The sequence below is a fragment of the Pagrus major genome, chromosome 14, assembly GCF_040436345.1.
Source record: "Pagrus major chromosome 14, Pma_NU_1.0".
In the NCBI taxonomy this organism is placed as follows: Eukaryota; Metazoa; Chordata; class Actinopteri; order Spariformes; family Sparidae; genus Pagrus; species Pagrus major.
The window spans coordinates 16731022-16743273 of record NC_133228.1 but is presented as its reverse complement, the minus strand read 5'-3'; the positions used below and the strand labels follow the sequence as shown (position 1 = coordinate 16743273).

The following is a 12252-nucleotide window of genomic DNA, read 5'->3' as shown; positions in this document are numbered from 1 at the left end:
ATGTTGGTGCGATGCTACCGGGGCAAGCTGTCGGTGTGGGCCGCTCTGTGCGTGCTGGTGCTCGGATGGTTTTACATCTACCCCGGCTACAAACTCCCCCGCGATAAAGAAATAGTGGAGGAGGTGCTGAGGCAGGGGGAGGCATGGCACAAGAACCAGACGGGCATCGCTGTGTACAGGTTCGTGTCAGGGCTCAGATGTATTTATGTGTTTGTGGCTCGTGTAGGTGTCTGATTTATCCATTTATTATGAGTTTAATTACCCTGCATCCACTTCAGATCATGAGTTCATGTTTAATTTCCTGTCTTACTATTGTCACAACAGAACCACTTGGTTAGGGTTAGTAAAACATCATGTTTTGGGCTGGATATGTACTGATTTCTCCGTTATGTTGCCATGGATACGGCTGGAGTTTGCCCGACTTCCTGTGAAAAGTAACCGTTTTTTGTCATCGCAAACAAAATTGTCGTGAAAAGCGCCCTCAAGCAAATATCAGTTTTTTGTCGCCACCATCACGGCTGGAAATTGTCACGATTTCTCCGTAAAACCACCCGTTTTTGTTGCCATGTCACAAAGTCTCGTTAAAAATATCCAGTTTTGGTCTCCACAAACACGACTGGAAATTGTCCCTAGGTGGCGTCAAAAACAGCCGCTTTTGTTTCCACGAACACGGCTAGAAATGTCACGATTTCTCGGTAAAACCACCCTGTTTTATCGCCACTAACACGGCTGGAGATGTCCTGATTTTCCATATGTGTTTCTTTTGTCGCCAGAAAAGCTGGAGAGTCTCCCGAGGTTTCCTTAAAACAAAAAAGTCCGCTGGTGTGACGGTTACAAAAGTTGAAACGCTGTGATCCTAGGCTGGTCGAAATAGTTCCTATTTGTATAAATCTTGATTAAAGAAGCTCGAGCTCCTAAAAATTCACAACTCTCATTCTTCAAAAACAATCTTAAATGTTTGAATGTTTCAACACTCTTTGTTTAGTCCCACAAACCGAATCACCGGGCCATGTGAGTTACCTCATGGCAGTGTTATCTAAATCGTATTCATTTGAAAATGCAAACGACTCTCCTTGGCAAAGCCGATTAGGATCATGAGGGAAGGTGACACCTGCAAAGCGGTGGACAGAAGCCTGCAGCAGGATGTGATGCTCACTTAGAGCTGTGGTTTTTACTGAAACAACACTTTGTTGTGTCAGGTTTTGTCCAAGATAGAGTGAAAAAAGCTGAGGAGCGTCATACACAAACCTAAAATCTGTGATCACTGCCGCACTCGACCTCACACGGTGCTTCTTTGTCCCGTCATATCGATACATATCTCGTTCTGGCCGTCTCCTGGAAAATAATTAAGCAATTATTCCGGCCCGTCTCTCGCCAGACTCCCAGATGTCCTGTTGATGCAATTCATGTCAAACCATCCAGAGACCAGACTCATTCTTTCCTACATCCTCTCTGCACAGGAAGTTGCTGACAGAGTGCTGCGATCCGAGGAGGATGTTTGCTGTGACCAAGGAGAACTCTCCGATGGGCAAGGTCCTGTGGTACGACGGCGAGTTTTACCACTCGCACACCGTCAACAATGAGACCTACTCGCTCTTTGTGCAGGTATGTAGAAGAAGAAGAAGAAGCAGTAAAAACAAGAGGTTGTAATCATAAATGTCACAAAAATCTACATTGCTACTTTTATTCCTCGTCTCTGTGGTGGAGTTTTTTCCCCTCAGGGAGCCACAAGACTTCTTCTTCACCACATGACTTTGAGAAATGACACTGTGTTCTTGAGAAGTTGCTCAGACCAGATGATGGAAAACGTTTTTTTTTGTCCCGCTCAGCGCAATTTGACACTGTTGTGGCGACTGTGGGTTTCAAACGTGGATCCTTTTGCTGATCCGTGGTGGAGACGGGGGAGGTGGGCAGCGTAGGAGGCAGTGTTCTGCAGTGATGAGAGGGGAGTCGGTGTTGAGATGTGATATAAGAGGAGGTTAGAGCAACAAGACACCTTCAAGAGATGCTGCAAACATCAGTGAAATGCAGTGATGAAAAGACACGACACATTCCTCTTTCAGTTTCAGATTTAAGTCACTTTAGGACCAAAACATTTGAGTTTTTGTAGGGACAGAATATAGTTGGAGAGTGTTTATGTATCTTAGCTAAGTACGTTTCTGAAAAACCACAGATAATTTCGAGCTGTACGTTTCTTTACGTTGCAACTTTACGTTCGATTAGGTTCAGTTCGCTTGTCGCAGCGCTGTGCTTACGCTCCGGTTAGGTGTAGGCAGGTTATAGTTCGGAAAACATCATGATTTGGCTTGAGATAAATCTTGTAGTCACCACAAACACAGCTGGAGATTGGCCCGACTTCCCTTGAAAAATAGCCGATTTTGGTCTCCACAAACACAGCTGGAAATGCCCCGAGGTCTCCTTGAAAACACCTTCATCAGCCTCATTGCCTGTAACTCCAACATCCCCTCCACCTCCCAATGTGAAAGTCGGTTCATAAACATGAAATGTAAACGTGATATGGCACGTTAGTTTTGTTCAGATGTCGATAAAATACATAGCCTATGCCATGTACAAACTTGGACTTACCTGTGTTTGCAGAAACATGCCTGCTCACATTATATCCTGGCGACTGGGCTGTTTTTTTTCCTCTTGCGTCTAATCTAAGCAAGGGATGTTTAAAGAATGAGTAAAAGCTGGAGGAGGATGTGAATCTCCCTCCTGAGTTACTTCCCATTTCCTTTTCCAGAGAATATAGCGCAGGGCAAGAATGGACCAGTGTGTATTTATGCCTCTGTGCATGTGTAGATGCAAATCGGGGCTGTCTGGCTATTTTTACACGGTTGTGCGGGTGTGTGTGTACATGTGGACGAGGGTGTTTGTGCCTGGAAACAGAACAAAATGAGAAAGTCTTGAGTGCTGTTGCTGTGGTTTTTGTAACCAGGGGGCGGTGCATCTCACTAATAATCAAGATTGGATCCCTATTAGCATGTTTTTTGCCGCAGATCCGCAGTTTAATATCCTGGTTTTGGGTAAATGCGATGAATATCTGACCCTAATTTGCAGGCGTGAACGGTGCATGTTCATTCATGAGCGATGGGGGAGGTGAATAAAGAAACGAGAATATGAATCGTGGCCAAGCTGAAGCACGGTGTGGGTGTGTGTGTGTGTGTGTGTGTGTGTGTGTGTGTGTGTGTGTGTGAGGTTGAATACACACAATGTTTTAGCCAATAAGTGTCTATGCTCTAGAAATCAAAATTAGAGCGAACACAATGAGTTTATTCACTGAGTAGTCATTAATTAGTAGATAATTAAAGATGTGCTGGTTTACTTTGTTTGAGGAGACGTCAAAATATCAAAACTAGGGCTAAAATTAACGAACAAGTATATTGTGCAATCAATATTTACTTCATAGTGATGTGTTAAAGCAAAGTGTATTAACATAGTGTACTATTTAAAGTGGTTTCAAGGGATATCTGCCACCGACCCCATTTAAAATCAGGTAAACATGAATTTTTATATCTGAAAAACTCAACAGCGATGTTTCTTCCCCAGAAGCAATGTAATGAATGAATCCAAAAATATAATTGAATGGCTGGATCCCAGTGGGGGAAAAGGAGGATGATGAGGCATTTTTTTTGTGATTCGGTTGAACTATCCCTTTAAAAAACAAGTCCGCAAGAGCTGTCTTGTATTGATTTTGTGCATAAATGACAGTTTGTTTTGTGAAATCATTATTTTTGTTTAAACAGGTTAGAAGTATGTTTTATTGCTGAATGATGTTAGCTAATCATTACACTGTTAAGTCTTTATCCATCTCGTCTCATGTAGCTGATGGTTATTGTTCTCCGTGCCTTTTCCGCTGACCGAAGTTATGATGACACCCTGTTGCATTGTATAACTTTGTACTTGTCGCTTGTATCTCCTTCAAACGCTCGCGTGGCCTATTTCTAGCGGGGCGGTTGCATTTCCTCTTACAGGCCTATATTGAGGCCAGTCATGTGTTTCTCAGAAGGAAGGTAACTAGTAGTTAGGTGGGATGGACGAAGGAGAAGCGCAGGCTCTCACACAAACCATTATTCTCTGCCTTTCTCAAACTACCAGTGCTGTGATTGCAGGTCTGAACACAGACAACCAAGCTGGCAACAGCTACAGTATCTGAGCATCTGCCAGGGAATGTGCCAATTAGGGCTTTGACGGTTAATTGCTGGTTAGTTCAATGGCTCAAACAGAGCCTCCATACACACAGTTCAGTGGACTGTACAGTAGATTCCTCTGATCTCTTGTTGTCTGATGTTGCTGTTAAAAAGGTTGTGTGAAGAAACGACAGTGTTTATGTTGAGTGAAAGACATCTACGTACTGTGTTGCAGGAACATCTACAAGTTTCAATCAAGTTTCTGTCCTTTACTGATAAGACATAAACTAAACTGGACATAATCCAAATAAAACACAGTCTGGGTTTGTCTTTTCCAAGATCACCTCTGGTTTAATCTAAACAAATCATCAATTCACAGAGTAAAATGTGAAATTATTGGTCAGAGCCGTTTGTAAATCGCCTCCATACATTATCCCCTGTGTTCAAACTGACCTCCGTCAAGCTTGTGTGTGTGTTCAGCCCTGTTCATTCTCACATGAAGCTGCTGAATCCAGATGAGCTGGGCCCTGTCGCCCATGGTTACTCCACAGCCAAGTGAGCTAATAAGCTAACGTTAGCTAGCTACAGCCAAGGATAGCTAGCAACGAGCAGCAGTTGTTGGTTACTCTGGTTATATACTGCCCCTTATTTTTTGTTTTTGGAGCTATTTTTGTAATTCTTAGCCATATTTTTCGAATTACACCTTTAAATAAATTTAAAAATAGCTCAAATCTTTTAGCTGTAAATGAGAATTGTGATACTGAATTAACGATTACCCAAAATATTGGTAAAAGAATTGGATTTCTTACTTTACCCAGAAATAGCTGGACCACATGCTACAGTAATAAGTGTCCCCCCCCCTCTCAAGTTTTAGTGGTGGTAGCTGGTTCCCCTCCCCAGCTTGATGTGGTGTTAGCAGGGTATTGTCCTCTGACTCAACTCCCTGTCACGGTCTAAAAGAGACCCTGAGGCAAGGAGGGGTGTGTGTGTGAGGGTGCGTTTTTGTGTGTGTGTGTGTGTGTGTGTGTGTGTGTGTGTGTGTGTGTGTGTGTGTGTATTCTCAAGTGTGCGCACTCCAAGGGGAATAATGAGCACAATTGTTTCCGCCATCTCGCTTAATCCATGCCTCCAACTTAAATGCAGCCAAGGCAAAGAGAAAGGACATTTTTGGCTCTTGCCTCGTGAAGCGTGGTATTTCAGTGTTCTCAGTGGCGGCTTTAATACTGTCCTAAGCCGGGCTTTAATATAGATGATGATAGGGCACTGATTCCCGAGCATGGGTACTAGTACCCCAGGGGGGAGCCTACTGTTGCAGTTGCCAGTTTGTATCTGGAAAGATTATAGAGTAGCTCAATTAATTTAAAAATACATAGATAAAGAAAATAACCGCATATACGGGTTTAACACTTCTGAATTAAAACCCTGTGTTATGATTTTGAGTCTGTGAAAACCAATTAGCAAGCAAGTAGAGATGTCAGCAAGGCTGCCCAAACTGAGACTTAATGGTCGGCCATGGGCTCTTTGGACTTCATCCTACATATTTAAAGAGCATTTTTACCACACATAAAAAAAAAAAGCATAAACAGTGATTTATAACTGTATTATAGTTTTTTTCAACTATTTATTTTTCTTTAAAAATAGCTAAAATTGGGCTAATGTATAGCCTAAACAGTTGTAATAGTTAACCAATAAACCAATGGATAAACAGTAGAAATAGTTAGCTTAAACTAATGGATACACAGTAGAAACAGTTAGTTTAAAGTTTAAACCAATGGATATACTCAATGGTTGAAACACCCAGCGCTGCCATGCCTCGACCCACCTCTATATCATTAATAATTACATAATATCCTCTTTAAAGTCTATACAAGGGAACACACTTGGAGCAGATATAAAAGGGTACTTGAATTAATTTGACAGGATGATGTGGAAAAGCCACCGCGGGGACCAGACAGACACAAACACTGTGCAGAGTCTGAAGACAAGACATTGACCAGAGCCCACACCACAGCGTTGATTATGGAAGGGCAGAGAGAACAATTTCATAAAGTGTGTGTTTTCCATCATTGAAATTAGTTTTCTGTCAGAAGTAATGTGATTACATTTAGCTCAAATGTATGTATGGTTTTCTGTTTGGCAGTATCTCCTTCGTTCTTTCCTGTTTGTCTACGTGTGCTGGGTCTTTATGATTAAATAATCTCTCAGTGTATAATAAAGACTTTGTTCTGGGAGCATATGCCAGAAATGTAATCTGATTCACAAGCTGCGTGACCTCGACTTGCCTCGCTGCATACATCCACGCTCGTGTGTCCGTCAGCACACGAGGCTGTGAAGGGAAATTAGCAGGTTGACTCGTGCAACCGGGCCTCAATTTTGGGATCTGAGTTGACAGAAAATTAATATTTGTTTATGTTGCATGTGTGCAAGTGGCTTTGTGTGTTTACGTCCAGGTGGTTGTGTCACTAACAAGAGCTGCATGTTTCCTCCTGCCCAGGAAAACCCTCTGCAGCTGCCCCTGAAGAAGTGCGCGGTGGTGGGCAACGGCGGCATCCTCCGGCACAGCAAATGCGGACGGGACATCGATCAGGCCGACTTCGTCATGAGGTGAGAAACGAGAGCCCAGGAGAGCAGCATAAACACCCATCAGCCGTCGGCGTTAATGAGAGCTGGTGTCGACTGTAGCCAGGAGAGAAAGACAAGAGAAAAAATGGGCCACAGCGAGGGCGAGAGAGAAAAGAGGTTAAGCATGAGAAAGCAAAAAATGAAAATGATGATGGAGGAAGAGGCCGCGAGCAGAAACGAACAAAGCAGAATGAAACCATCTGGTTTGAAGCGAACTACTGTCGATGCTAGATAAAGAAATGTGAGGCGACCGGGGAGAATCATTTACGTGTTATGAATCGGAGATAACGGTGTTATGTGTGTGAAAGAAGTAATCAGAGAGGCTTCTGTGGGTTTTGACAGAAGGAAGAAGAAACCATCTCTGGAGAAGCTGTAATCCTCCACAAGAGACTGACACCTACTCAGAACGAGCTGACGTGAAATATACAGCTGATAAAAGTTTAGATTAGATCTCGAGCACGAGGAAATGATAAACCCTTCGCTCTTTTTTTACATCCTGACTGGTCAAACATCCGCGGCTGCTCGTGGATCAAACATAGTTTCGTAATGAGATCTGTCAGTTTATAGTTCTGAAACGCGTTGCAATCCAGAGTAGCTGCTGATCCAAAGACTTCTCTGTGTTTTTCTTCATACGTATAATGAGTGTTGTCACCTCGGGAAAGCTTTTTCCACCTTTTACTTCAATTGTCAGTTTACGCCACAACATGAAGCTTTAAAGAGGCCGTCGTTTCATTCCTCGTGGTGATACTGTTGCAGAAAAAACCCAAGATAATGCAACTTAATGACAAAAACGAGAGCAGATGCACCATCACCACGCCGTCAGTACATAATGTACAGATAGCGCTGCTCTGACGACGAGAGGAGCTGATGTGATTAGACCTTTGATTGCTACCAGCTCTCAACCGATGCCGCTGATAATGACTCTTCCCAGCTCTGCCCAGTTATAGCCTATGTTATATGTAATGCTTTATTTAGGCAACATGATGAAGCACAGTTGGTGATACGTTGCTCTGAACCCACCACTTACTGTGAACCTGCTGATGTCTGGCGGGTTTCCTGTGGAAAGTGAGCATGAGAGACGAGCCACCTGCAACCTGCTGTAGCCACAGATAAGCAGTGTGAGGTGTGAAGTTACTCGAGCGTCAAACCGCAGCGTTGTCGTTACAGGAAGAAATTAAAGCGCGTCTATTCATGCAACATTACTTACTGTGCCTTCCTGTGTTCTTCAGCTACGAGCTGCCGGGCTAAAGCTAATGAAAATAGCGTAAAAAAACAGAGATCTACCCTTTTAGGGGTTTCGAAGCTGCAGCTCCCGAAAGGTGACACTGTAGCTTCAATTAGCTAGATAGCTCAGTTAGCCGTGCAGCTAGCGGTCCATGCGATGAGAAGGGGGTGTTGGGGGCTAGCTGGTTAGCATGCATAAATACATAAAACACGTCAAAACTGTTGCCTCTTCACATTCTGTTGATTATTTTTGTTGTTGTTTTGATTGTTCTCAACTAAAAATCTTACATATTGCACCTTTAATTCCTTTTGATGACGTTATGTGAAGCTCTCCTCGGGTTTCTTCAGGGTTTTCTGGGTTTTCTCCTCCAGTTTAAAGACTTTAATTAACTGTAAAAGTCTAAATTATCCAGATGTATAACTCTCACCTCACCTAACTGCTAACTCCAGACCCTGCAGCTGGCTAATGGATGCAGTGGATGGATGGACTTTGGTCGACTTGATCCATTAAAAGCAATTTACTTCAAATCCAATGAGTCCACCTGGTAACACAGAATTGGGGTCAAAAGTGTAAAACTGTGTCCTAAAGCCGAGGCTGGAACGGGGCCTGATTGAATAAGATACCGGCCAGTGACCACGTTTCGCCTGGTGAGAGATAAGAAAACGTCTGGTCATCATTCATGCCTGTTTCTGAGCAAAGTTCGGGGGGGATTGCTTTACTCGGGGAGTGGCCCCCGAAAAAAACGGTGAAACTACTGAGATAGCCAAACATGAAATAAAGTAGGAACTTATTAAATGTTTGAAAGCAAAACAGCAGGAGGGAACAGGACAGTCGGGACGCTGTGGCAGTTTTTTAACAATGGATCCTCCCCTGCTGTCCGTCACGTTCTGCATCTGCTGCTCACACAGCTCCGATGTGACATGTGATAAACTACCTAACGAGGTTAGCTGGAGGAAATTAATCCATAATGATGTTAATTATTGTGACTTGGCTCCACTAAACGCATTATCTCGCAAATATGAAAGTACATTTTAGAATAATTACGTCCGCCTCTGCACCCTGAAATACATATTTCTTTTATTTATAATGACATTTTTTGTATTTAACCCTTCCTCACTGAAACACAGACGGACATTATCGTTCCAGCTGTTGATGATTTTAATATTGGCGCCCAAAGTTGTGCAACCGTGTCTCTTCTGCTGCTGCTGCTGATCATTAGCTCCCATTTCAAGTAATTAAAGACCGTTGAGATGCTGTTTCCGCTCCCACAAAGCCACATCACATCATATTTTATCAGGAAGTAAACAGCCTCAGTGACTTCAATAAATCTCAATGATTCGTGCGCTGTGTATTTTGGGGCGTGTGCTGATGTAGAGTATGTGAAATAATGTCAAATATATGCTGCGTTTCTTTTTTTAGGTGTAACCTTCCTCCGCTTTCGAAGGAATACGTGGAGGACGTTGGAACCAGGACACATCTGGTCACAGCCAACCCGAGCATCATCGAGAAAAGGTGATCAGCTTGTGTTTATAATCAGACGTAATGCACTGTGTGATAATGATTTCGAAAGAAACAATTCAATCTTTGTGTAGCACTCTAAAGCAGAGTTTAAGTACATATATATGGATGGATTTTGAAATATGCATTAGGTGAGGGAAGTACATGTGTAGCACCTTTCGACAACAAGACAATTCAAAGTGCTTAAATATTTATTTATGCATCTGAAAGGATCCCCCATTAGCTGAATGCTCCTGGGCACCAGCGAGCCTTCCTGTGGTCGTTAAAGCCAGAACATCATAATTACAATAAAAACTGAAACATTTTGTGCACATTCAGTCGGGAAATTATCATTAAATTAATTACAAATATTCATTACCATTACCATGAGCAACAATAGATCAGTAATGTCAGTAAATAACGCATCTTTAAATGGTATTTGAATGAGGTCATGTAACAACACCGCTGTTGTTCGAGTCATCTGCCTCCTCGAGTGGTTGCCACTTTGTGCATTAGCTAACGTTGCTAACACTAGTAAATGTTGGCTAACAGTGCTAACGCCAGCTAATGTTTCTTACATTAACTAGCAAAAGTTAGCTAATGCTAGCTAGCAAATGTTAACGTTGCTAACACTAGCTAGCTATCGATAGGGCAGCACATTATGCTGGCACGGACGTATCAAGAAACCCGAAGGAAGCTGGACTAACCGAGTATGAAAACACCAGAATCTTCCGCGCTGTGCGGCCCGTAGAGCGTGTGCACTGACGGCATCCACCGACTGAGCTGGCTGACTTCCGGTTTAGCACATGGCTAGCTTGAATGGGGATGAAATAATGTAATGGTGTGTGGCTCTTCTAGATTTTCCAACTTTTTTTGGAGCGAATGGATCAAATTACAAGTCATTTCGCGGAGTTGTAATTAAGCTAATGGGAGAAAGTCTATTTGGGTCACAGTGCGTCCACAGAAAAATGGTATCAATATAACCTTGAAATAAAATCTATAAGAAACACAAGCACCTCAATAGGATTTAAAAAGAGTGAAATAACTTCCTCTCTGCTCACTCTAAGCTGCAAAATGTCCACTTTCTCTCCTGAGCTCCAGGGTCAGACCGAGACTTATTTCCTGAAGCAGAAAAAAGGAAGTGGGAGCAGACAGCTCTGCAGATGACTCAGCCACACACACATCAGTGTATGATTGCCTGAAACATCTCAATCGTTACACCACAACAAGTAGAATAACTTCTTCTTTTCCACCCTCAGATTTCAGAACCTTCTGTGGTCGAGAAAAGCTTTCGTGGACAGTATGAAGGTCTACGGCTCCAGCTACATCTACATGCCAGCCTTCTCCATGAAGCCTGGCACCGACCCATCGCTGCGGGCGTACTACGCCCTGGCAGACACCTCCTCCAACCTCACCATGCTCTTTGCCAACCCAGAATTCTTGCGCACGGTGGGAAAATTCTGGAAAGCCCGCAGCGTGCACGCCAAGCGCCTCTCCACAGGGCTCTTCCTGGTCAGCTTGGCCTTGGGGCTGTGCGAGGAAGTGACGGCCTACGGCTTCTGGCCGTTCTCCGTGGGCCTGGACGAGCAGCCGGTCAGCCACCACTACTACGACAACATCCTGCCATATAAGTGGTTCCACGCCATGCCCGAGGAGTTCGTCCAGCTTTGGCATCTGCACAAAAGCGGCACGCTGCGCATGAGAGTGGGACGCTGCCCGCCTCAGGAAGGAGGTAGCTAGAGAGCCGACGTGACGGCGGTTCAGTTGAAGTCCAGGCAGGCTCACAGGAAAACAGATGAAGACATTTTCGGCAGGAAGAATGGGTGCGCGTATTTCCTCTGAGGAGCTTCGGCACTGCGTCTGTGTCCACACACACTCCTGCTGTCCCCCCGCAGCTAATCCTTAATTATCATGAGAATGTCCTCCACCACCCAGACCAGACCAGACCAGACCAGACCAGACCAGACCAGCAGCACCAGGGACAGAAGACACACCGACACACAAAATAACCATACATTCCCAAAACTTGCCATATCTCCTCCCTTTTGTTTCTGAAATGTGTGTGTGTGTGCATGGATGTGTGTTGGGACTAAGGAAGGTGAAGGTGGGGGATGTTTTTCTTTTTTTTTTTTGTTCTTGTATGGTGGCTACTGTATCTGAGTGACATATGGGGCAGCTGGACCAAACCCCCCTGTGGGTCTTTGTTAAACAGAGACAGAAGGAGCGGAGGACTGGGGGGAGTAATAAAACGCACTGAAAGACCGGTGAAATGAGAGGAACAAGGGAGAGATAATGGCGTCGTGGTACCTCGTAGCCTGAATAGGACTGGAAGAAAAAAAAAGACTGGCGGGGGGGGGGGAGAAGAGTGAAAGCTGGCTGGTGTGTGTCTGAAAGGACTTTTTTCTCTGCTTTTTCTTCGACCAAGCGCTTGATTGGCATCCTCTGGTGCCAAAAAGAGCTTCAGTTTAAAGCAGGAGCCATTAGAAAAATGGAGTCTTAAGTACTACAAACCCCCAGAATGTTTAGCCGAGTTGCATCTTAACCCTTTTTAAGTGAAAAAAGGGAAAACGAGTCTACGTATTGTTTCCGTTTTTGCCAAATGTGATTTTCGGGATTAATGTGAATTCTTTATTTTTAGGTTCATCAGTGGCCATGGAGAGAAGGGAGCGAGCGTTATCGACATATTTAATCGGAGATGAACATTTGTTGCAAAAAAAAAACAAAAACATTACACATAGGTACCTCGCCTCCAAGCGGACATCATCATCATCATCA

At 43.8% G+C, this 12252-nt stretch overlaps 1 protein-coding gene across 1 annotated transcript; it reads left to right on the top strand.

The window, feature by feature from the left end:
* Nucleotides 1–11431, top strand: st8sia1 (ST8 alpha-N-acetyl-neuraminide alpha-2,8-sialyltransferase 1). Its single transcript, XM_073480891.1, has 5 exons — nt 1–179; nt 1461–1605; nt 6628–6737; nt 9400–9492; nt 10737–11431. Exons 1-5 carry the CDS (start codon nt 1–3, stop codon nt 11215–11217), a joined length of 1008 nt encoding a protein of 335 aa, XP_073336992.1. The 3' UTR covers nt 11218–11431.
* The last annotated feature ends 821 nt before the right edge of the window (nt 11432–12252 follow it).